The following is a 26189-nucleotide window of genomic DNA, read 5'->3' as shown; positions in this document are numbered from 1 at the left end:
AGATCGACATCATCCTCATCATAGTTTGTGTTTAATTGAACCCTAGATATTGTTTTTAGTGCTATTGCATGTTTGTGATTTGTACTTCGTCATTATTTGGTGGGGAGATTATAGATTCAGATTTTGTTGTAATCATTATGCCTCTGGTCCACATCATGTTTGACACTTGTGATTAGTTATCCACGTTCTTGAGGGCATAGGATGGTATGGCCATGATTCTATATGATGCGCAATGAGTATTTGGTCAAGTTTTCTATCTTTTATGTTGTTTTATGATGGTTTTATGCGATCGTCGACTGCATATTACACCACCTATATGGGTTCATAGGGCTACATTTTAATGTAATTCATTAGTGTTGGAAGGGACGGACTGACATAAACCATTTTCCAATAATATGAGTTGCATTAGAGGGGTCACTAGTAGGAAACTAGCTATAGGTGGATGCTATTCTGTGTCGCACCAGTTTTACGTGCACCACAAATTTGTTTCGGTGGCGCACCAGACAATGTGCGCAGCTGAAATAGCGTATTTTTGTGGCGCACCTGCCACACATGCGTCACAGAAATAAGGTGGGCTTCACCCCCTGCTAGCCCCAATCATTGGTTTCACTATTTTTGTGGTGCACAGGACCACGTGCACCGGGTGCGCCACAGAAATAAGAATTTATGTGGCGCACATGGGCTGGCATGTGTGCCACAGAAAATACACATTTCTGTGGGGCACATGAGCTTCATGCGACACAAAAGATTTTTTTGCTCCCCACGCAACTCCACACCCCCACCCCCCCACCCGTGGATCTCCTTTTTTAGCTCTGTAAAATATAAAAAAATAGATAGAAATTTTAAAAAATAAAATTCTTCGAGGTGCCCATGTATTATGTCATCTAGTACCACTGAGAATTAACAAACATAAATTTTGACTTCTTTTGCAAAATTCCATTTCAAAATCATCTAACTGGATTTATGGTTGCATACGAACTCGGAAAAAAATGCGCAATATATCAAAATGATCGGGAGAAAATACTACATCCGAATTCACCCTGGTTTCCCACTTAGCCAATTTTAGAATCGCCAAATTCGAAAAGAGTAAAAAGGTACAGCAAAGTCAAAAAAAATTCCTGCAAAAATAGAAAATTCAAAAAAAAAATTGTGGCGCACCATATGCCCATGCGCCACAGAATGTATACTCTAAAATTTGAGTTTTGTGGCGCCCTCCTCCTCTACTCCACTTCACTTTTCACTTCTCCTCACCTTCTCCTCCTCTCCTCCACTTCTCCTTCTCTCCTCCACTTCCCCTCCTCTGCTCCACTTCTCCTCCCTCCACTTCTCCTCCTCCACTTCTCTACTTCTCCTCCCTCCTCTCCTCCCTTCTCTCCGCCACCCAGTGACCTCCTCCGGCGACCTTCTCCTCCTCTTACGCCGGCGACCTCCTCCTCCTCCTCCTCCACCTCCGGCCTCCTCCTCCTCCACCCAATCCAGCCGGCCTCCTCCTCCTCCACCCAATGTGGTGACCCAGCAAACCACTGCATTATGTAGTATGTAAGTCATTGACATAACACCAATGAAATATCGTTCCACTAGTATTACATCCCTCAGAGTGGCACAACAGAAATATATGCGGGTCCAAGGCATGTCTATAGAATTTCAACATCGACTCTTTACAAAAGATCAACAAAGCCTCCTAATTACAATGAGGTAAAACTGCAAATAACTCCAGAAGAATAACTCATGGACTAAACTTATTACTAGCTCTACCTAACGAGGATTTGACTGGCCATAGGGATATGCATGGATTCTAGCTAATTAGGAGCTAGGATTAGGGAGCTAGTTACCTTCTAATGCTAATCTAGGTTTTCTCCATGGTGGATGTGGTATTTGACTCCTCTGGAAGGATCCTATCTGTTGAAGTAGTTGTTGACTCCTCAGTCATCGAGTTGCACTGTAGATCTTCCTTTAATGTCTTCAGATCTAAGCAGGGGATTCAAGACGGATGAGTACGAGCATACTCAACCAGTTCATTATAGGAAATAGGTGTTTAATGCACTAGCTACAGCCATGGACCAGAAAGTCATAGGCAATGAAAGTTTTTGTAAACATTTCTTCAAAAGGTTGGTTTTATTCTGAAGAACTATGTCTGTCAGCCTTCACCGGGTGTCTAGAACTTCATGGAGTTCCTTTCCAGCGACGTTCGCAGTTCCAAACCCGGAACAGGGAGTGACAAGCCACAATTTGATACTTTGCAAAGGTGTGTTTCCTTACCCATAAGAGATCTTATCCTTGATACCAGTCGGGCTCAAGATTCCCTCCACACTTCCTTGGTGTGAGGTCAGGTATAAGGTCACAGCCAATAACTGGGCCTTCCCGCGACCCCGCATACCCACCCTTTTGTAAACCACTCGCCTCGATCAACTCTATGAGCAATCCCTGGGCCAGCCCGTTACAATCCATCATAGATACATCCCGCAGAAGAAGCTATGAGGGCTTCCTCCCCGCCTAAGCATCTGCATGCTGGCCACCTGCAGTTGTATCCGTTGGTACGCGAGAGGGAAAATAAAAACTAACTACTCTGTCCCACTCCAGATCTTATGGTAAACACGGGTACTACGGTGCAAGAATCACTGAACGACATTTGTTGTTAAGTCCTATGTGAATATTAACTCATTGCAATGGAACCTCCACCGAACTCATACCATGGTTCCATTGCCCACCACATAGTCATATTCATAATTATGAAAGTAATATTTTGCTTTTGATGCAAGAGTGAGAAGCATAGTACTTTGCAAATAATTTGATAAAAATACTCAAAATGACATGAGCAAGCGATGAACTTGCCTTTCCTGACTGCAAGAATATGCATTCAAGGACTTCGATACGGGATAACTCCAAATTCTGAAATAGCATCATCGTTTGGTAAGGACAATGTTTAAAATATTTGCAAATATGATATAATGCATAAGTGTGAGATGCAAGCGCTCTAAGCATAACCAAACCCCGATGATTTAGGATTAGTGAGTTGGAATGATTGGTTTAGGGTTTGTTGCCCTTTTAGAGTTATTCCTCAAACAAGGTTCTTATTAGGGTTTGGTTGTCTTAGGATCATAAACAAGTGCTATAATGCATCATAACAATCATACACACCAAGGAATAGTAGTTGCATAATAAGTAAAGAGCAGTTGTCAATTTTAAGACCTATAGTGCATGGTTGATGATTACTTATTATATACTTCAAACGAATAACTTTTGAAGAACATGTTAATTAGGAAATAATAAGTAATTCAAGTAGAAACTATTTGCTTCTATGGTTTACTATGGTTCTCAATTGAGTTTCCTAATTAAGTATTATATGGATCACAACAAAGTTGGATTGAGTTCCTAGTCCTGTAATGGTTGCATGGTTTGGGTTAAGCAAGGGAATATTAAGAAATTGATTATAAATGGTTGCTACCATGGTTGGTTATATCTTACTGGTGATAGATAGCTATGGTCTATAGGTCTTATTAGACAGGGTTGTTGACTACTCTTTATCTACTTCAAAAGAATAACTTTTGAAGAACATATTACTTAAGTAATAAGAAGTATTTCAATTAAGGCTTATGGTTTCTAGGGTTTTCTCTTGGATTCACTAAGTAAGGTTAGTTGGTTCCTAATCAAGATGGTTCATAATTCTTTAGTATTTGCAGGGTTTAGTTGGATATGGATAGGTGATATATAATATACTGGACATGGTTGCTATTAGAGTTCATCACAATGGTGTGATGCTAAATATGGATAATTAAGGTTGATGGCCTTGGAGGGTAGGAACTAGGGTTTATATTTAGGTGGTTCTATTAGATCATCTAGGTTTTATTAGTATGAATAAATGGAATGCCAACTTATTAGTGATAAGGCTTCTATTATCATATAAACCAAAACATGCATTTAGTTGTTAATTATGAATCTATAAGTAAAAGGAAAGTAACATGATTATATTTTATAATTCCTAGGTTTTAGGGTTAGAAGCCATTTAGGTTTTCACATAAAATAATAGAGTTAGGGTTTGGTTCACAAAGGAATTAGGGTTTTAGGGTTTCACATGAAATTATGAGGTTATAGTTTTATTCATAATGTAACTAGGGTTTCCTATTTTTCATATAGTTCTTAAGTGAATAAGTTGATTATAAAGTTGAAGTTATTCATAACTTTGAATTAAAAATAATAATGGACTTACCATTTTATTATTTTTAGAAGATTAATAATTAAGATAAATACCATTTAGGGTTTAAATCCCTCAAACAAGGATTTAATAAGATAATGATAAAAGAAAATAAGTTTTAGTGTTTTGTTTATTTACTTAATGATTTTTATTTATTTTGAATTTTTTTACTAATTATTGAATTTTGTTTGAATCTAGGATAAAAGAAAAGGCTTAGATAATAAAGGTTTAAAAAATAAATTTTTATTTTAAATAAAACTCTCATATTATATTTTTCTGGGATAGAGTTTATTTTGTGAACATTTTCATATCTCATTTGTATTTTCTGAGTTGAAATAAATTTTCTATGTATTTATAAAATTGCAGATATTTTCTGGAATTTGAATTTAAAACACGAATACTAAACGTACCCCTACTGGTTCTACCCGTGGTCACTAACTAGTGGGGCCGTGTCCACCTCAGCTACCACGTGGACTTGACCAAGTCAAAATTGATGGCGTGGAAACGGAGCTGATGGCCGGCGGCAAACAAGGACGACGGTGAGGCTCTGGGCTTCCAACGGACGCACAGTTAGGCTCTATAGACTCAGCGCGACTCGGTGAACCATATGGTGGCAGCGCCGCTCCGATTAGGTCACCGGAGCTTGGCCGACGATGAGGTACCGCGGTGGCGCTCGCAGACTTGTGGTGTAGCGGCGATGCAGGCTGCTAGGAAGAGGGCATGGATGCTCTGGACGATCAGTAGCTCACCGTGAGCACGCTGGAAGCGACGGCGAGGTTGATGGAGGTCTGTATCGCCAGGAATTGATGGCTCCGGCCCTCGGTGAAGACGAGGTCGACAATGACGCTCCGGGATGCTCCGACTCGATTACTCCTTCACGGTGGGCAAGTCGATGACGGTGATAACGCTGGCGTCCACGGTGTGATGCGGGGATGTCCCAAACGACGGCGAGAGCTGGTGATCCAAGAGCTAGGGTTTCGGGATTTCGATCGATTGAAACGAAGAGGGATAGGAGAGAGAGCTTCATTGCGTTTTATACTGCCTCCAGCATGCGCTGGCGGTCAACATCGGCGGCGGTGACCACAGGACATGTTCCTCCCCGTCATGATGCCGATCTCCCGTGCGTGCAGAGGACGAGACGAAGAAGATGACTCTCGTCTCGAGTTTATCCGGAGCGAACCGGTAAGTGGACTGGATGTGCTGGTGTTGGGCTGAACCTGGGTCGTGATGTTGGGCTGCGGTGCTGGGTTTGGGCGGACTGGCCTGGTAAGCCCCTCTCCACTTTTCTTTTTCTGTTTTCATTTTTTTCCTTTTCTGTTTTATTATCCATGTAAATTCAAGAAAAAGGTTTGGAAACATGTGGAATGCATATTCTCTGTGACAGTTTATCAGAGATGGGGTCTAAGTTATGATCTTTGATTACAAGATTATTAAATATATTAATATGGTTATATTTCAAGTTATAACTCTATATTTCAAATATAAGGGTTAATAAGGATGATTCTTATTTTCTTTCTTTTGAGATTCAAATTATTTTTCTATACATTTGTATAGTTACCTAGTGATGATTAAGTTTTTTCATTTTGTATTTCTATGCAAGAGATAATTCACATAGTAAATTTTATTACTTAGTTTCTTATTTAAGATGGGGATCTCGGGGACATGATTTCATGTGGTTAATTATTTCTAAAGGCTTGGAATTTAGTTTAGGCTTAATACAAAATTAATAATATGGTTTTCTTAAACCTTGATGTGAATTGATTAGGATAAATCCTATTATTCTTATGTATTTATTTATCATTGATATTTTGGAAATATAACATGATGGTGTATTCATGATTGATTTTTATATCTTGAGTTTCTTTCCAAGAATATGGTTATGAACACCATTCTTGGAATTGGGATCTAAGGGTTAGTATTAGGACCATCTTATGCTCACCAAGTGAAGCATAAAGATGATTGGGATATTGCTTAGGGTTTTACTTGTGATCACCAAGTAATACACAAGTTAGTTTGAGATATGGGCATAGGTTCTATATGTGAGTTGACACCATGTTGAATTATCTAGGGTTGCTCTTCCTCTCCAATGACATGATGTTTTTCTCAGAATATTACTGAGATTGGACACAGGCTTGGGTAGGCAAGGGTTTGGCATAATGCAGATGATTCTCTACTGGAATTGTTAGACATAACTAGTGTTGTTTATTAATGGTGTCCCTATGATTTATGTGAGGGATGATATTTGCTTATCACATTAGGGTTTAACTTACCCTTATATATCTCCAAAGCATGATCATGTATTAGACATGATCAACTTATTATCAACAACTTCTTCCTTGAGGTTCTTAGTGTTTATGATCATTACTAGGGTGTGATGATCAAGGGTTTTGGCTTACCAAAGGTTTGACTAAGAAGATTTCACTCTCATCCCCAAGTTCAAGTTCTTGCTCAAATAACTTGAGTGTAACACTTTATCTTGAGTCCCTTATATAGACAAGATTATTCTAGGGTGTATGAGGTACCCATAAGATCTCATTAGGTCTCTAGACTAAGGATCCACTTGACTAGCTTAGTTGGATTAGTCTCTTCGTTACCTCACCAATTCATGGATATGGTCTTATTCAATTTAATACTGGATTATCTCACCACTCCAATATGAGATAGATTATATCCTAATGTTTTAGTTCAAAAGTTATCCTTGATTCTTTAATAGGTATAGCTAAGGTTGGTATGAATGGTTTCTCTCATTTGGGAATGACTTAAATAATACCCTAAGGTTATGCTCCAAAGATAATGATGTGATCAACAAGATCTATGGTTAATATAAAGGGACTCTCTCTCTAGGAAATGTCTTGAATAATACCCTAGGGTTCTTCTTAAAGATGATGATGTGAGCATATGGGTATATATCCAAGGGTTTGGCTCAAGTGTTGACATTGCATTACTTCTCTAATAGACACCTCTCTCTTCTCTAGATTATTTTGGATAGAGAAGAATAGAATAAGTGGAACTAAGAATAATACTAGTGTTGATCTCCTTGTCATGAATCCAAGAATGAAGTGGAAGGAATACCATGAGGTTCATGGTAGGAACATGTATTAGTTTAAGACCTGGAAAAGATAATTCAAGAATAGTTTCTCTATTTTATTGTTACTTGATTTGTCGTTGAATAGATATCCATATGTTATGGCATGGAATACCATATTATGATATTTTAGAAGATCAAGTAATTGATCCTTGCTTAATGTGTCGTTGTGTTGGTTTTAGTTCCATTGATCTAACTCGTTTAGATCAAATCATCTCTACCAAAATAAGGTTTTAGTAAAGGTCACATCGAGGTTTATAGAACTTGACTTGATGATCTACTTCAATTCCATCAACTCAAGTGAAACTTCGGTTACCGTGATAGGTTTATTTAAAAGCGCGAAAATTCCTCGGATTTTCTATGCATGAATGCAATGCACACATCTGTGTTCCTCTATTTTTGTAACCCCAAATCCTGGAATGTTACATTATCTCCCCCTTAAACTAAACTTCGTCCTCGAAGTTTGAGCTCTCTCACGTTTCGAGGTGTGGAACTGACTTGTGCAGACTACGACTTTTCTCGAACTCCGTGGTGATCTTGTTGGATATAATTGAATATATCCCTTTTCCATATTCTTCCTGGAATCCACTAGTGTCTACCGCTGAACAGTGGTTTCTTCTTTCAATTCTATGATTCCTTCCAACACTATAAGCTTGTTTCCCTTCTCTTTGAAGATTCAATGATTGGGACATCTTCTTATGATGGTGGTCTAAATAGTTGTTGTGCTAACCTTTTACTAATTGGTAAAATAGGTATTTGTTTTCCCTTACTACCAAAACTACGGTAATGGTACTTAGTAAGGTACTTATCATGGGGATGGTCTTGATGATTTATTTCACTAAGAATGGATTAGACTCATTAGTCTATCCAATCATGGATTATGGTTGATACATATAAATCTCTTGGTTCCTTTAGGTTCCATAAAAGGAATCTTTCAATCAGTCTTTGGTTTTGGTGTGGTCACACTCCTTCGTTCTTTGGCCTTTTTGAGCTTTATTTGGTCTCCGATATTTCCTTCGTCCAACTTCATTAACCTTAGCTTACTTGAGCTTTCTGATACGTCTCAAACGTATCTATAATTTCTTATGTTCCATGCTAGTTTTATGACAATACCTACATGTTTTGTTCACACTTTATATCGTTTTGATCCGTTTTCCGGAACTAACCTATTGACGAGATGCTGAAGGGTCAGTTGCTGTTTTCTGCTGTTTTTGGTTTTAGAAATCCTACAAAGGAAATATTCTCGGAATCGGACGAAATCAACGTCCAGAACCTTATTTTTCCCGGAAGCTTCCAGAGAGCCAGAGAGGGACCAGAGGGGAGCCCTGGGGGCCCCACATGTGGTGGCGGCGTGGCCCAGGGGGGCATGCCCCCCTAGTGTGTGGGACCCCTGTGGCCCCTCCGACTCCGCCTCTTCGCCTATTTAAGCCGTCCTGACCTAAATCCTCGACACGGATTGACGAAACACCAAAAAACCTTCCAGAGCCGCCGCCATCGCGAAACTCCAATTCGGGGGACAGAAGTCTCTGTTCCGGCACCCTGCCAGGACGGGGAAGTGCCCCCGGAAGGCATCTCCACCGCCATCTTCACCGCCATCGCTGTCTCCATGATGAGGAGGGAGTAATTCTCCCCCGAGGCTGAGGGCTCTACCGTAGCTATGTGGTTCATCTCTCTCTCCCATGTGATCTTTATGTGATCATGAGCTTTGTGATCTAGTTGAATATCATCTATGTGCTACTCTAGTGATGTTATTAAAGTAGTCTATTCCTCCTTCATGATGTAATGTGGACAGTGTGTGCATCATGTAGTACTTGGCGTAGGTTATGATTGTGATCTCTTGTAGATTATGAAGTTAACTATTACTATGATAGTATTGATGTGATCTATTCCCCCTTTCATAGCTGATGTTGATAGGTGCATGCTATGATAGTACTCGGTATAATTGCGTTGGTCTATCATGCACTCTAAGGTTATTTAAATATGAACATCGAATGTTGTGGAGCTTGTTAACTCCGACATTGAGGTGCTCTTGTAGCCCTACACAATGAATGGTGTTTGTCATCCAACAAGAGAGTGTAGAGAAAGTAGTATTTGTTTATTCAGTTATGTGATCAATGTTGAGAGCGTCCACTAGTGAAAGTATGATCCCTAGGCCTTGTTTCCAAGCACTGAAACTCCGTTTATTTACTGTTCTGTTGCATGTTTACTCGCTGCCATCTTTATTTCAGATTGCTATTACCACTCATATTCATCCATATTACTTGTATTTCACTATCTCTTCGCCGAACTAGTGCACCTATACATCTGACAAGTGTATTAGGTGTGTTGGGGACACAAGAGACTTCTTGTATCGTAATTGCAGGGTTGCTTGAGAGGGATATCTTTGACCTCTTCCTCCCTGAGTTCGATAAACCTTGGGTGATTCACTTAAGGGAAACTTGCTGCTGTTCTACAAACCTCTGCTCTTGGAGGCCCAACACTGTCTACAGGAATAGAAGCGTGCGTAGACATCAAGCTATTTTCTGGCGCCGTTGCCGGGGAGGTAAGGTAAAAGGTATTCACATCCTCCGACTACTAAGCTATTTCCTAGCACTGTTGCCGTTGTGTGAGTGCTCGAAGCTATTTCCTTTAGATCCTGCAATTGCATCTTTTTGTTTCTTGTTTTTATTTTCACTGGTTAGGCATAATGGAAAACAACAAAAAAATTGGTGAGCTTTTTTTTTCTGAGTTAGAATTGTTTGATGCGAAAATTAAAAAACCTATGGAACCTTATTTGCATGATAGTAGCAATGTTATTAGTATGAATGCAATTACTGCTAATGCTATGGAGAAGCCTAAGCTTGGGGAAGCTAGTTTTCATGATCTTTTTAGCTTCCCATCTTTAGGGGAGAAAATTTGCTCTGATAATACTTTATCTCCCATATGAGATAACTCTAATTATGCTTGTGATATTTTAAATCCACCTACTGAAAGTATTCCATATAAAATACCTATGAAAATTATTGAACGTGTTATGGATAATCGCTATGAAGGGGATGGAACTGTCCATCCTGGAGATCATTTACTGTTTTTGCATGAATTATGCGGGTTATTCAAGTGTGCAGGTATCTCTATGGATGAAGTTAGGAAGAAACTATTCTATATATCGCCGTCTGGTAAAGCGGCGCATTGGTATAAATTGCTGAAGAATGGGAATTCTCTTGATTGGAAGAATATTGTGCCTCTATTTTACTCTAAATTTTATCCTCCAAGTGAAATTCACAAAGACCGGAACCGCATATATAATTTCTGGCCTCATGATGGAGAGAGTATTCCCCAAGCATGGGGAAGATTGAAGTCTTTAATGCTCAAATGCCCCATTCATGAGCTTCCTGGTAATATCATCATTGATAATTTCTATGCAAGACTTTCTTTTCAAGATAAAACCTTGTTGGATACTACTTGTTCTGGATCATTTACACGCAATGAAGAAGAGTTTAAAAGGGACCTTCTTGATCGGATTCAGGAGAATACTGAAGGATGGGAGAACAACAAAGGTAAAGAGTCAGGTATAAATTATGATTATGAATCCATTGAAACTTTTATGGATACTGATAAAATTCGAAATATGAGTGCTACTTATGGTCTTGACTCTCAAGTTGTTGCAAATCTTTATAAAGCTTTTGCCTCTCATTTTGAATTGCCTAGGAAGAATTTTGATAAGTATCATGAACCTTTCAAAGACACTTGCATGGAAAATGAAATTGTTGTTAATGATTGCAATAAACATGCCCAAACTTCTGAAAATACTATTTCTTATAAGCATGTTAATTTTTGTGGAATGCATAGACCCTGTGGAATTAATCAAATCGAAGATGAATATTGTATCCACCATATGAATGAAAAAACTAGAAAGTGGTTTAGGGCTCTAGATGATCTTGGTGAAAAAGTTTGTGCCCTCTATCCTTTTATTTGTGAACTTTGCCATAGAGTGGGTCATTTTAATTTTCAATGTTCCTCCAATGATAATTCGAACCCCATGAGTGCTGCAAATTTGTATTGTGATGATGAAATCCTTCCTAATCAGCATGATGAACTTACTTTATTTTTGGGGTGTGAAGAGTTATCAAGAAAAATCTCTTTGTTACATATGAGTGATCTTGATATTGATGATGTCCTGCATGAGTGTCTTTCTTATTGCATTAATAATTGCCATACAAATACTTACATACGGAATATCTTAGAAGATGACACCTTGCCAAAATATGATAGGACCGCTGTGTGTTTTGAACTTATTAATGAAAAGGAGGAATCCTCCCAAGTTTCTTCTATTGTTTCTGAAAATAAATCAGGTTATGTGGAGAAGCCTCCCTTCAAGCCTCTCCCTCCTGAAGAAGGGGACGAGGAGAAGGAGAAGAAGAAGAAGAAGAAGGGAACGAAGAAGAAGAAGAAGAGGAGGAATAAAAAGAAAGAGGTAACGACATATCCCCGCGTGTATGAGATAACGATAGGTAACCGTAAGTATGTTGCTCCTAATGATTATTATGATAATGAATCTGAGTACAATGATCTTCCGATACCCTTTACCTACATTAGTGATCATGATTTGAAAGAGCACACTACTTTTGATATTGCAAATCTCTGGGAAACTAATTCTGAAAATGATAATGTTAATAATTGCCATAATATCAGTACTATCCATGCTTGCTCCCATAAGGATATAGAAAGCGCTAAGCTTGGGGATGAGGTGTTTGAAAATCCTTTTGCTATTGATCATTAGATGTTTGATACATCTCCTTCTAGTAACAATGATGGTAAGGTTACAGATGAACATACTGTGGAAGATAACTATTCTATTTCTTATGATGACACTACGCCTCCAATCTTTGATAATTATTATAAAGAATGCTATGACATAGGTTATAATTATCCTTATGAAACTTGTCATAGTTATGATTGGATTGCCAAAAACAATTCTCTTAGTATGCAACTTGTTTACCATGTTCAAATTCTTGATAATGATCCTGCTCCAATTACTATTAATGAGAAGAATTCTTCTTATGCCAAAATTAATGATACTTTTATGCATATGAACCATGATAAGAATGTTTTAAGTGATGGTTATATTGTGAATTTCATCAATAATGCTACTGACAGTTATTATGAGAGGGGGAAACATGGTTATATGCATCTTAATAATATTAAGTTTCCCCTCTTTATGTTGAGAATCTTGAAGTTACACTTGTTTTGTCTTCCTATGATATTCACTTTGTTCTTCATTGAATTGTTTATTTACAAGATTCCTTTTCATAGGAAGTGGGTTAGGCTTAAATGTGTTTTGAATTTGCTTTTTGATGCTCTCTTTTGCTTCAACTCTTATTTCTTGGGAGTGCATCATTGAAATTTCTGAGCCCATCTTAATGGCTATAAAGAAAGCACTCCTTGGGAGATAACCCATGTTTTTTTTTATTTTGCTACTGCTTTGTTGTGTCTTGGAAGTTGTTACTACTGTAGCAACCTCTCCTTATCTTATTTTATTGCATTGTTGTGCCAAGTAAAGTCTTTGATAGCAAGGTTCATACTAGATTTGGATTATTGCGCAGAAACAGATTTCTGTCTGTCACGAATTTTGGCAGGGTTCTCTGTAGGTAACTCAGCAAAATCTGCCAATTTACGTGCGTGATCCTCAGATATGTACGCAACTTTCATTCAATTTGAGAATTTTCATCTGAGCAAGTCCAGTGCCTCTAAAAAATTCGTCTTTACGGACTGTTCTGTTTTGACAGATTCTGCCTTTTATTTCGCATTGCCTCTTTTGCTGTGTTGGATGGATTTATTTGTTCCATTGAATTCCAGTAGCTTTGAGCAATGTCCAGAAGTGTTAAGAATGATTGTGTCACCTCTGAACATGTGAAATTTTGATTATGCACTAACCCTCTAATGAGTTGTTTCGAGTTTGGTGTGGAGGAAGTTTTCAAGGGTCAAGAGAGGAGGATGATATATGATTAAGAAGAGTGAAAAGTCTAAGCTTGGGGATGCCCCCGTGGTTCATCCCTGCATATTTCAAGAAGACTGAAGCGTCTAAGCTTGGGGATGCCCAAGGCATCCCCTTCTTCATCAACAATTTATCAGGTTTCTTCTCTTGAAACTATATTTTTATTCGGTCACATCTTATGTACTTTACTTGGAGCGTCTGTTTGTTTTTGTTTTGTTTGAATAAATTCATGCTTGTGTGGGAGAGAGACACGCTCCGCTCGTTCATATGAACACTGGTGTTCTTAGCTTTACTTTTAATGTTCATGGCGAAGGTTGAAACCGCTTCGTTAATTGTTATATGGTTGGAAACAGAAACTGCTTCATGTGGTAGTTGGTATAATGTCTTGAATAATTTGATACTTGGCAATTGTTGTGCTCATATAGATCATGTTTAAGCTCTTGCATCATGTACTTTGCACCTATTAATGAAGAACTACATAGAGCTTGTTAAAATTTGGTTTGCATGATTGGTCTCTAGAGTCTAGATATTTTCTGGTTAAGGTGTTTGAACAACAAGGAGACGATGTAAAGTCTTATAATGCTTACAATATGTTCATATGTGAGTCTTGCTGCACCGTTTTATACTTGAGTTTGCTTCAAACAACCTTGCTAGCCTAGCCTTGTATTGAGAGGGATTACTTCTCGTGCATCCAAATCCTTGAGCCAAAAACTATGCCATTTGTGTCCACCATACCTACCTACTACATGGTATTTCTCTGCCATTCCAAAGTAAATTACTTGAGTGCTACCTTTAAAATTCTATCCTTTGTCTTTGCAATATACAGCTCATGGAAAAATAGCCTTAAAAACTATTGTGGTATTGAATATGTAGCTATGTATCTTATTTCTTAATAAGTTGCTTGTTGAGCGGTAACCATGTTTCTGGGGACGCCATCAACTTTTACACCTTTTGTTGAATATCATGTGAGTTGCTATGCATGTTCGTCTTGTCTGAAGTAAGGGCGATTTTCATGATCAAATGGTTTGAGTATGCATATTATTAGAGAAGAACATTGGGCCGCTAACTAAAGCCATGAATCATGGTGGAAGTTTCAGTTTAGACACAAATCCTCAATCTCTTATGAGAATATTATCTGTTGTTGAATGCTTATGCATTAAAGAGGAGTCCATTATCTGTTGTCTATGTTGTCCCGGTATGGATGTCTAAGTTGAGAATAATCAAAAGCGAGAAATCCAATGCGAACTTTCTCCTTAGACCTCTGTACAGGCGGCATAGAGGTACCCCTTTGTGACACTTGGTTGAAACATATGTTATGCAATGATAATCCATGTTAATCCAAGCTAATTAGGACAAGGTGCGAGCACTATTGGTAATCTATGCATGAGGCTAGCAACTTATAGGATATCTTATACATAACACATATGATTTATTACTACCGTTGACAAAATTGTTTCTATGTTTTTAAAATGAAAAGCTCTAGCACAAAAATAGTAATCCATGCTTCCCTCTGCGAAGGGCCATTCTTTTACTTTATGTTGAGTCAGTTTACGTACTTCTATCTATCTTAGAAGCAAACACTTGTGTCAACTGTGTGCATTGATTCTTACATGTTTACCTATTGCACTTGTTATATTGCTTTATGTTGACAACTATCCATGAGATATACATGTTACAAGTTGAAAGCAATTGCTGAAACTTAATCATCCTTTGTGTTGCTTCAATGCCTTCTACTTTGAATCTATTGCTTTATGAGTTAACTCTTATGCAAGACTTATTGATGCTTGTCTTGAGAGTACTATTCATGAAAAGTCTTTGCTATATGATTCAGTTGTTTAGTCATTGTCTTTACCATTGCTTTGAATTACTTCATTCATCTTATATGCTTTACAATATTATTGATCAAGATCATGTTGGTAGCATGTCACTTAAGAAATTATCCTTGTTATCGTTTACCTACTCGAGGGCGAGTAGGAACTAAGCTTGGGGATGCTTGATACGTCTCAAACGTATCTATAATTTCTTATGTTCCATGCTAGTTTTATGACAATACCTACATGTTTTGTTCACACTTTATATCGTTTTGATGCGTTTTCCGGAACTAACCTATTGACGAGATGCCGAAGGGCCAGTTGCTGTTTTCTGCTGTTTTTGGTTTCAGAAATCCTACAAAGGAAATATTCTCGGAATCGGACGAAATCAACGCCCAAAACCTTATTTTTCCCGGAAGCTTCCAGAGAGCCAGAGAGGGACCAGAGGGGAGCCCTGGGGGCCCCACATGTGGTGGCGGCGCGGCCCAGGGGGGCGCGCCCCCTAGTGTGTGGGACCCCCGTGGCCCCTCCGACTCCGCCTCTTCGCCTATTTAAGCCGTCCTGACCTAAATCCTCGACACGGATTGACGAAACACCAGAAAACCTTCCAGAGCCGCCGCCATCGCGAAACTCCAATTTGGGGGACAGAAGTCTCTGTTCCGGCACCCTGCCAGGACGGGGAAGTGCCCCCGGAAGGCATCCCCACCGCCATCTTCACCGCCATCGCTGTCTCCATGATGAGGAGGGAGTAATTCTCCCCCGAGGCTGAGGGCTCTACCGTAGCTATGTGGTTCATCTCTCTCTCCCATGTGATCTTTATGTGATCATGAGCTTTGTGATCTAGTTGAATATCATCTATGTGCTACTCTAGTGATGTTATTAAAGTAGTCTATTCCTCCTTCATGATGTAATGTGGACAGTGTGTGCATCATGTAGTACTTGGCGTAGGTTATGATTGTGATCTCTTGTAGATTATGAAGTTAACTATTACTATGATAGTATTGATGTGATCTATTCCCTCTTTCATAGCTGATGTTGACAGGTGCATGCTATGATAGTACTCGGTATAATTGCGTTGGTCTATCATGCACTCTAAGGTTATTTAAATATGAACATCGAATGTTGTGGAGCTTGTTAACTCCGGCATTGAGGTGCTCTTGTAGCCCTACACAATGAATGGTGTTTGTCATCCAACAAGAGAGTGTAGAGAAAGTAGTATTTGTTTATTCAGTTATGTGATCAATGTTGAGAGTGTCCACTAGTGAACGTATGATCCCTAGGTCTTGTTTCCAAGCACTGAAACTCCGTTTATTTACTGTTCTGTTGCATGTTTACTCACTGCCATCTTTATTTCAGATTGCTATTACCACTCATATTCATCCATATTACGTGTATTTCACTATCTCTTCGCCGAACTAGTGCACCTATACATCTGACAAGTGTATTAGGTGTGTTGGGGACACAAGAGACTTCTTGTATCGTAATTACAGGGTTGCTTGAGAGGGATATCTTTGACCTCTTCCTCCCTGAGTTCGATAAACCTTGGGTGATTCACTTAAGGGAAACTTGCTGCTGTTCTACAAACCTCTGCTCTTGGAGGCCCAACACTGTCTACAGGAATAGAAGCGTGCGTAGATATCACTTTCGTACTTCTGAGTAAATATTACTTACTTTCTCAAGATATAGTCCAATTCTTACCCTCGAGGTATGAACCTCGGCTTCTGGTTTGACATCCTTCTGAAAGTGGTGTCCAACAATCTTATGAAAATAAGATCGAACTTCCTCTCAGTTCAGACCTTCATCTTCTACCTTGCTCAAAATATTGAGTCCTAGTACATCCAACTCAATATTTACTCTCCCCCTTGGAGTTTTCTTATGGTCTTCAACTCCTTTTCTTCCAACCATTGGACTCATGGTTAGAATATTGGTCTAGGTCTAGCTTATGGTTTGTACTCTTCTAAGGTCTCGCGTAGAATCTTTGTGGTGTATCCACACAATTGTGGACATCCAACGTGAATCCTTTGACTGAATGTTTATATGTCATATTTATTTGGCTGATAAGATCTTATTTGTTATCAACCTCTTGTTAGAGGTAATCCAATTGTGGACTACTTGTTAACAACTGTGGCTATTTGATATCCAAAAGTGGACTCTATCTTAGGTTCTAATCAACTGGACGAGACATATTCTACTTTATCTCCCAGTATTGATCCTATACCAATTGCGCTCTTCTTATATCCTCTACGGTTTCACCTATCATCTTCCTTCCTTCGGGGTTTATTCCGCAAGAAAATCACTAACTAACACTACAAGTGTAGTATCCTGAGTGATTTCCCATGCATTCCCTCTTCCATAATGACTATGGATCTACTTTAGCTTCACCATATCTCTCACCTTCATGCTTTTTCTGTACTAAAGTACTCCTTTGTTGAGGTTAAGCATGAGTTTTGGTTGGTACTTCCTTCCGAGTATTGCGGTTGCTTCCCACAATTTTGCTTCCTTTTTCTGATGAACCTTCCTCTTGTCTTCAAAATCTTCAGAATTCGTCACTTCCTCACACTAATACCATTACCCTCTAGATCTATAACATCAAGTAAGAACTTGATATTGCAACATGGACTTGCATATCAATATCAAACTTCATGTATGGATCTAGTCAAACAATGAAATCCAAGAAGATTCAATGTGCTTATAATACACATCTTCATATGCCTGAATATAATAATTGGGTAAGACATCTCTAAACATAAGGTTGGGATGTGTAGTATATAACACCACATAATATAGGGTTATATCGTGATACTTAGCACGCATATATGGCATACTACTATTTGACTCATCATTTACCTTAATTGCACATTTGCAATCAAATAAAGTTGAACAAATTGGTCCAGAATAGTTAAGATTAACCTAATTTCCTTAGGAAGTTCTAACTTGGATTCCGTTATGTTGAGGATTACCTCACACGATATCTCTAGGTTCTAACATGGCTACTCTAAACACATAACTATTAGAGCATAGCTCCTATACTTCCAAGTGTTTCTACAATGTGGCTATGGTCAAGAAGTGAGCCTAGCTCACTTGGTTAGGGAAGTGGATGTACAACCCAGCCACCCAGGTACAAGTCCCCAGGGATGTGAATTTGGGTTCTTATTATTTCAAAACAAAATCACTGTAGGGGCTTCCCCTATCGTATTCCTTTCAAAAAAAATGTGGCTATGGTCCTGGTATACTTGGCACAGTTGCCATGGTTCTCGAATATAAATTCATGTACTAACATCTAACTTCTCGTCATACTCCTCCTAAGTATTTACAATGTTTTAGTCCATCACATAATGACTCTCAAGTGAATCATATGTGATTACTATCTCTATCATTTAAGTAGACATATCTTATTCCTACCGCTCTTCCTTACCTCCCATGATTGACTCATCATGGTCTATACTACCTCATATAAATTATATTTATCACTTACTATTAGTCATTTTACAAGTTGGATGACTTTTACTTACCCATTACTTGTCTCGATATACATTTTCCAATAGGATATCTTCCTTATGGTTGTATCCTCTCTTTGGACTACCATGTATTGTATACCAACTGTGATATACTACCATCTATTGCTTTAAAACTTCAATGGTGTGCTACATGTTTGGAATTAGCTAACTAACTTTACTTAGTAAAGATAGGTAGGAAAGGTTGACTCAAGTGTGTTAGGATTATTCTCAAGTGAATATCCATCTCAAGTCATAAGAAGCTTTGATTTGGCTAAGAAAACTTCCTATAGACACTACCAAACCTATAGGTCTCCATTAAAGGGTTTTAATCTTAGGGTCAAAGCATTTGCTCAGCTGATACCAATTGTGGTGACCCAGCATACCACTACATGATGTAGTATGCAAGTCGTTGACATAAAACCAATGAAACACCGTTTCACTAGTATTACATCCCTCATAGTGGTACAACAGAAACATATGCGGGTCCAAGGTGTGTCTATAGAATTACAACATCGACTCTTTACAAAAGATCAACACAACATGCTAATTACAATGATGTAAAACTGCAAATAACTCCAGAAGAACAACTCATGGACTAAATTTATTACAAGCTCTACCTAGCGAGGATTTGACTAGCCATAGGGGCTATCAATGGATTCTAGCTAATTAGGAGTTGGGATTAGGGAGCTAGTTCCCTTCTAATGCTAATATAGGTTTTCTCCATGGTAGATGAGGTATTTGACTCCTCTGGAAGGATCCTGTCTCTTGAAATAGTTGTTGACTCCTCAGTCGTTGATCAATCAATATCCACTTCAAAGTCTTGATCTTTGTCCTGTGTATCATCATTTCCATCAGCATCGCTCTCCATGCCATTCTCGTTCATATCTTCTCTCAATTCAGCCCTCAATTTTGGATCATTCACAATCAAATTTTGCACCCTCCTTCCAGAAGTGATATAAGGGCCAATGGGCCGCCTAGGCTCACTAGAACTAGTATTAGCACCACCATGAGCTCTACTTGAATAGTTGAGGTCTTGTAGGCCATCGGTTGCACCGAGGGCCTCGTCAAATTGAGACCAACACAATAAAATAGAATGATCAACATCAGCTTCATCTTGATGAACAAATTCAGCATTGATATCAACCCACTTATTATCCCATTGAAATTCTTCTAGGATAAGAGCATTAGCCCTCTTTCCTTTGCATCCTTCCTCACACAACTTCTGAAACCTATTCTCCATTTGCCAGTTGAATGAGACATATGATAGCTTGTTCAATCTCTTGAACTCTAACCGGGTTCTCCCTTTAGTGTGGATCTGCAAAGTGCAAACAGGGGGCAACAATGCACCATGAGAAGCTGCAGCAACAAGCAACTAAGCCAGCAACAATGAAAAATAGCAAACCATTGAATTTGTAGCTACTTACATGGGCAAATACGCTCCAATTGCGCTGAAAGCCAGATGATGAAGCACATAGACTAATAATTCTCTTGGCAAGACATTACAATTCAAAGGAAAGACCACCATATGCACCCCACCAAGCACTACAAAAAATAGAAATCCATAGTCTATGCATACAAATAGCCACAAAAAACAACAAATAAATAAATCAAGAAGCAACTAGAATCACTTACAAGGACTCTTTTTATCATGATATTTAATTTCCATTTGCTTTGAGAAACAAGTACCTTCCTCCCTCTCATAATCATCGGCTTGATTTCTTATCTTGGATTGGATATCATAATCAAGCACCATCTTACATACCACATCACTGAGCATGAAACGCAGCCATGTAGCTAGTCTCTTATTGTTCTCTTGAATGGAAATAAAACTTGCTTGGGTTCAAGAATAAGGCAACCCCATGTAGCTTGTGCTCCATATGATTATCCCATCTCCTCTCAACAATGGTTATCACTTGAGAAAGCAACCCTTCTTTTTCTTCCAAAGCATTCTTTATGTGTGTTTTTGCAACATCCATGGCTGCCCAAATCTCAAGCATTATTGAGATTTCATCACCATCCACAATCCCCAAAGCTTTTAGAAGTGGTTGTGAAGCTCTCATGCAATTCTCCACAGAATTCCAGAATGGTTGGGAGAGCACAGTTCTTTCAGCCGCATTCCTTACTTCTCTAACCTTCAATTTGCTTGCATACCATTGAGCACTAACAAAGAGAGATTTGAAGAATTACCTTTGAGACCACATGCTGGTCAATGTGAGGAAAGATGTTGCAAACCGAGTTGCTCCAGGTCTCACAATATTCCGTTTGCCATTCAAACTTCTCATTAATTCAAGGAGCCGTGTATGTGCATAGATAAATTGTATTGTTCTCTTTGCTTTGGCAATGCAATCGCTGAACTCTTTTATCTTTCCAATGGCCTCCTAACATTAGATCCAAATAGTGGGCAGCACAAGGAGTCCAATAGAGTTGGGTATTTCTCCATTAAAAGTCTACCTCCTGCCTTTTAGTTTCATCCATTATCGCTAACAACATGGACAACATTTAATGGACCAATTGCTTCTATTTGTTCCCGTAACAACTTCGCTACCAGATTTGCATCAATTGATTCTGCAGAAACATTTGTTGTCCCTAAGAAGAAGGTACCTTCAGGATTATTGGCAGGAAAATTCATCAAATGTCGTCCGCTCCAGTCCGTCCAACCATCTGACATCAATGTGCAACCATACTCTTTCCATACCTTCTCATGTTTCTTCTTCAAGGAGTCGGTCTTGACCTTCGACTTCTCGAGTAATGTTATATTTTCCTCATGGTAAGAGGGTGTTATGTAACCTGCTACATACTGCCTTATAGACTTCAATAGAATCTCTCAACTTCTTGAATTGACAATGTTGAGTGGAAGGCAATTTTCATACAAGAAATCAACAACATGGCTATCTACCACATATTTTTGTTCCTTTGACTTTGTGCCATAGTCTTTCATTATTCGATGAAGACTCTCAGAAACAACCTCTTCTAGTGTCTTGCATAGCTCATCATCAATGGACTTGGTTTGCCTCTTTGGCTCAAATGCGGCAGACACATAAGAAGTCACGTCTATCGTCCTTTTCTCTGAGTTGTTAGATGCCCTTGAGCTTGCCGGCTGCCACCTTTGAGATTGTTATACCCTGAGCTCCTTCAGCATCTTGTTCTTTGCCACCATCAAGGTCCATAACTTCAAACTTCTATGCACGGGGTTTCAGAATTTCATGAAACTCCTTTTTTTATTTTTGGAGTGGCTTTGGGGCATTTCTCCACAATAGAGAAACCCCCGACAAGGTCCTTCTTAAACCTAGAAAGTCCAGAAGAGACTATCTTCCCACACAAAGTGCATTCGAGCTTGTACTTGTGCTGAAGATACGGCCAGAACACATACTTCCATCTCGGGTCCTTGGACTTCGCTAGCCTCCTCTTAGGATCCTTGACTGGGTCATATTGTGGAACATTTTCAGTTGTTGTTTGGGACGAATTCACCAATTAGGAAATCGGTGCTGACATGGTGAATTGTTGATATGTTGCAGGAACAAAACATTGATAAGGTAATCAACACACCAGCAAGGAGAGCAGGGGAGGGAAGACATGGAGAGCATGCTATAGCAGGGGGAGTGGGGGGAAACTGTTTACCTGGTGCTGTCGAGTAGGGGAGAGGCGGAGGAGGCAGCGGTGCACCTTCCGGAGGGGCTCACGACCGAGGGAAGAGGTGGAGGTGGTGGGGGCAACGACACCATCGAGCTGGTGGTGGCCAGAGCAGGGGATGGGTGCCAGGGAGAGGCGACAGGGGGAGGGAGACGCGACTAGTTTATGGGCCCTAGGATTCTACGAAAACATTTTATATCCCAGTCATATAACTTGTTGCTCGACCAAGCTGACCTAGACAAGTCGAGGTTTGTCGCCGACAAGTCAACTTGTTGGTTGACAAGTTCAACTTGTCGTGTCACTCCATCATGTCGACATCAGAGTTGCGACAGGTAGACTTGTCATGCGACAAACCTAGACTTGTCGAGCGATACTTAATCATTGTTGGCTAATTACTCAATATTCGTTGCCGGTAATGGTAACTAATGAAATTATAAAAAAATACCTAGCGGCCGTGGATATTTGGGGGCCAATGTTGGGTCCGCTGCCATCTGCATCCGAACCGCGGCATTTGTTCTGTCTACGGGCCGCTGTATCTGGACCCAGGCGGATCAAAATGCAGGTTGTTGGAGATGGCCTAACTGTTGTGTATGAAAAAAGCACATCCAAGACAAGATAGTGTATCCGGACGGGATAGATTTTTGGAACATTTGCTGCACATGGGTGATCTCGTTTTTCAAATAATTAAAAAATCATATTTTTGAGATTCAATTTTTCTTAAAAAAACTGCATATAGCTCATAATGTATTCCAAAAATGTGTAAAATATCAATTTCAAATACTATTTTAAGCTACACAAAAAAAGATAAAAGTGCAGATCTCAGTAGTCATTTTTAAATCTCCAAAAACATGTCAGATTTTGTTATTTTTTTTCTAGCACAAAGTTAAAAAAAGAATTTTAGGTTAAGATTTTGCATGATTGTGAGATGTATCACTGAATTTTACAGAATTGTTTTTTAGATTTTTTTAATAACTAATAAACATTTTTTAATAAAATAGCTAAAGCAGCTCGAAAGCCAAAAGCACTTTTCGATCAGGCCGTTATCAACTCTTATTTATATTTCTCCCGCGTAGATTACATACAAGTCCAGCTCTTATTAAACTGCTCGGGCTCCCGCTGGCTCACTCACTCACTCACTGTCACACTGTCACCGGTCTAGCAGCTTCAGAAAGCACCGGTTGCCATCCTCAGGAAACTCTCCACCGCCTCCTCGCCACGACCGCGGTGGCGCCATTCCTCCTCCCCCTGCCCCTGCTGCTGCTCTGGTCCGGCGAAGAAGCCCTCGTCCTGCTGGGCCTCGAGCACCTCGTCAACCTCCCTCGCGGGCGCGCCGAACGTCAGCTCCTTGGCGGGCCTGTCTAGCTTCCCGAGCACGTTGTTCTTGCCGGCGAGCCACACTCTCTCGTTCTTCTGGGCGTTGATCTCGAAGCACACGATCTGGAGGTTGCTGTTGGCGCGGGACGAAGAGATTGCAACGGCGGGGTGGCCGGGAGGTACCACTAACGCCGAGCCGCGGGACACGCGCGCGCGGATCGTCTCGTACCTCTCCTGCTGCTGCTGCTCCGACTCAGACTCCGACTCGCTGCCATGTCCTCGCTGCTGATGCTTCCGCTCGCTCTGACCCTGTTGGTGGCGCTCACTGTCTTGCGACAGGTGCGGGCACACGATCTCCACCTCGCCCTCGCCTTCCAGCACCACGGAGATCTTGACGGACTGCGTGTTGTAGTAGGGAGCGGTCATGGAACCCTGCCGATCGAGACATGCATGCACGTGAACAGATTCATCAGTAACCAAGCGACAGAGGCGGCTGCGATTAATGGATCGGAAGCGTCACGCACAGCGGTGATGTTGGCGAAGGAGACGCGGACGTCCTGGTCGGCGAGGGCGCGGAAGCTGTGGGCGTCGACCTCGTAGAGGCGGCCATGGCGGTTAGCGATGGTTGGCCTCTGCTCCAATAGGTTGTAGGTGCTACGGGAGTCGCCGCCGAACGGCCAGTGGTGGCTCTGGCCGCCCTCGGACGCGTGGTGGCGCAGCTCCCGGACCTGCTCCGGGGAGGCGCGGACGATGAACCCCTGCTTCTTCCCTTTCCTCCCGAACAGCTTCTCCAGCCGTTCCTCCGAAGCCTGTCAGCAACCATGGATGTCGATTGACAAGTCATGAGTTCTCCACGAAAAGTTTCACGGGGACACGATCTGTGTATGTAATAATTCGTAGATTGTGTGCGCGTACCTTGAAAGCAGCTCTCTGGACGCGTTTGCTCAAGCTTGACACGAGCGACTCGCCCAAGAAATACTGCATATGCCACAGTGTATATCCACGTGTCAGTAAGTACACGTAGTACATGATTCGAATTTTGGGCGGCAAAGATAGTGAGCTAGGCAGAAAGTTGTACCTGGAACTGGCCGGGCACGGAGATGGTGTTGAGAATCTTGACGATGATCAGCTTCCTCCGGCCGTCGGTGTTGGCCAGGTGCATGATCGACCCGGCCGGCGCCGCGACGACATCGCCCTGACGGACGGTGTAGGACCTCTTCTCGCCGTTCTCGATCACCGTCAGCACCCCCTCGCCTGCGCAAGTCACGTGTGCAAGATAAATAAAACATGCCGATGCCGTGAACCGCGCGTGCAGACATAGTACGTACCTTGAGCGACGTAGCCGATGCCGTCGGCGTCGGTGTACCCCGGCTCGACGAAGGAGCGTGGGTTCACCTCCATGATGGCGACGCGGTAGTTCTTGATGCCCCGGAGGAGCCTGGACTCCTCGTTGAACGGGCGAAGGGCCTCGATGAAGCCCTGGTCGCTACGGACGATGCTCCGGAAGCTGCGCGGGCCGAACACGTACGGCCGGCGGCTGTCCTGCTCCTGGTTCCCCTCACGCTCACGCTCACGGTCGCCGCGACGGCCGCGACCTTGTTCCTGCTCCTGCTCACGGTCGCCGTGATGGCCGCGACCTCGCTCCTGCTCCTGCTCACGGTCGCCGCGACGGCCGCGACCTTGTTCCTGCTCCTGCTCACGGTCGCCGTGACGGCCGCGACCTTGCTCTTGCTCCTGCTCACGATCGCCGCGACGGCCGCGACCCTGCTTCTGCTCACGCTCATGCTCACGATCGCCGCGACGGCCGTGGCCACTCTGCTCGTGCTCACGGTCGCCGCGACGGCCGCGACCTTGCTCCTGCTCCTGCTCACGATCGCCGCGACCCTGCTCCTGCTCACGCTCATGCTCACGGTCGCCGCGATGGCCGTGGCCATGGCTCTGCTCGTGCTCCCATTGCTGCTGCTGGTCCCTGCACTCCTGCACGCACTGGGCGCGCTGGTAGCGCGGGCGGTCCCTCTCGCACCGCTGGTGGCACTCGCGCAGCGAGTGCTCGCCGCGCCTGCTCTCCTCCTCGCTGGAGGTCCCAACAGCCGCGGCGAAGAGGAGACCGGACGCGAGGAGGAAGAGGAGAGGGATGGTTGCTCTGATCGCCATGGTTGCTCCTTAGTCGCTACTCGTTGCTAGCTAGCTCTGGTGCTGGCAGTGGAGCTTCAGGCACCGTATTTGTAGCTCGCGCGCCGCTGTGCGTGGCACGGTGGCGCGGCTACGTGGAGGGACGCAGTGTGGCAGGGGAGAGGCGGGTCGCCACGTCCCGCGGCCGTGCTTATCCTCCCTTCGGCACGGTGCGTTCCAGCTTGGGTGTCGCCTGTCGTAGTGCACAACGACGGTGCTTGTTCAGTGTATTGCGGTGCTAGCCTAGTAGCCTGCCAGGTACAGAGCAATCTCGACGGTAGCTAGACGGACTGCCCGACTAGAACATCAAGTGGGATATGGCTGTAGATGCGCTCACCAGGCCTCTGAACTCTTCAAATTGCACAAGGAATCGTTCAGACCCGATACCAATGAGAGGAAGAATTTGTTTCCTCGTTTTTTCGAAATTGAGATTTATTCGAGTCTAAGTCATTTCCTAGCTGTTTTTGCAAGGAATGGTTCTCAATTTCATATTCAAATTGGAGCGTCTCAATTA

General features: G+C 41.6%; 1 protein-coding gene across 1 annotated transcript; it reads right to left on the bottom strand.

Moving 5' to 3' along the window:
- Positions 1 to 23319: 23319 nt before the first annotated feature.
- Positions 23320 to 25661, bottom strand: LOC127293563 (63 kDa globulin-like protein). Its single transcript, XM_051323204.2, has 5 exons — positions 24832 to 25661; positions 24582 to 24757; positions 24419 to 24481; positions 24028 to 24312; positions 23320 to 23935 (listed from the first exon to the last, which is right to left on the bottom strand). The coding sequence occupies exons 1-5, from the start codon at positions 25655 to 25657 to the stop codon at positions 23354 to 23356; spliced, it is 1932 nt and encodes a 643-aa protein (XP_051179164.1). The 5' UTR covers positions 25658 to 25661; the 3' UTR covers positions 23320 to 23353.
- Between the last annotated feature and the right edge of the window lie 528 nt (positions 25662 to 26189).

Source organism: Lolium perenne, chromosome 4, assembly GCF_019359855.2.
Source record: "Lolium perenne isolate Kyuss_39 chromosome 4, Kyuss_2.0, whole genome shotgun sequence".
NCBI classification, from domain to species: domain Eukaryota; kingdom Viridiplantae; phylum Streptophyta; class Magnoliopsida; order Poales; family Poaceae; genus Lolium; species Lolium perenne.
The sequence above is the reverse complement of the archived record's forward strand: the minus strand, read 5'-3'. Positions and strand labels throughout refer to the sequence as shown.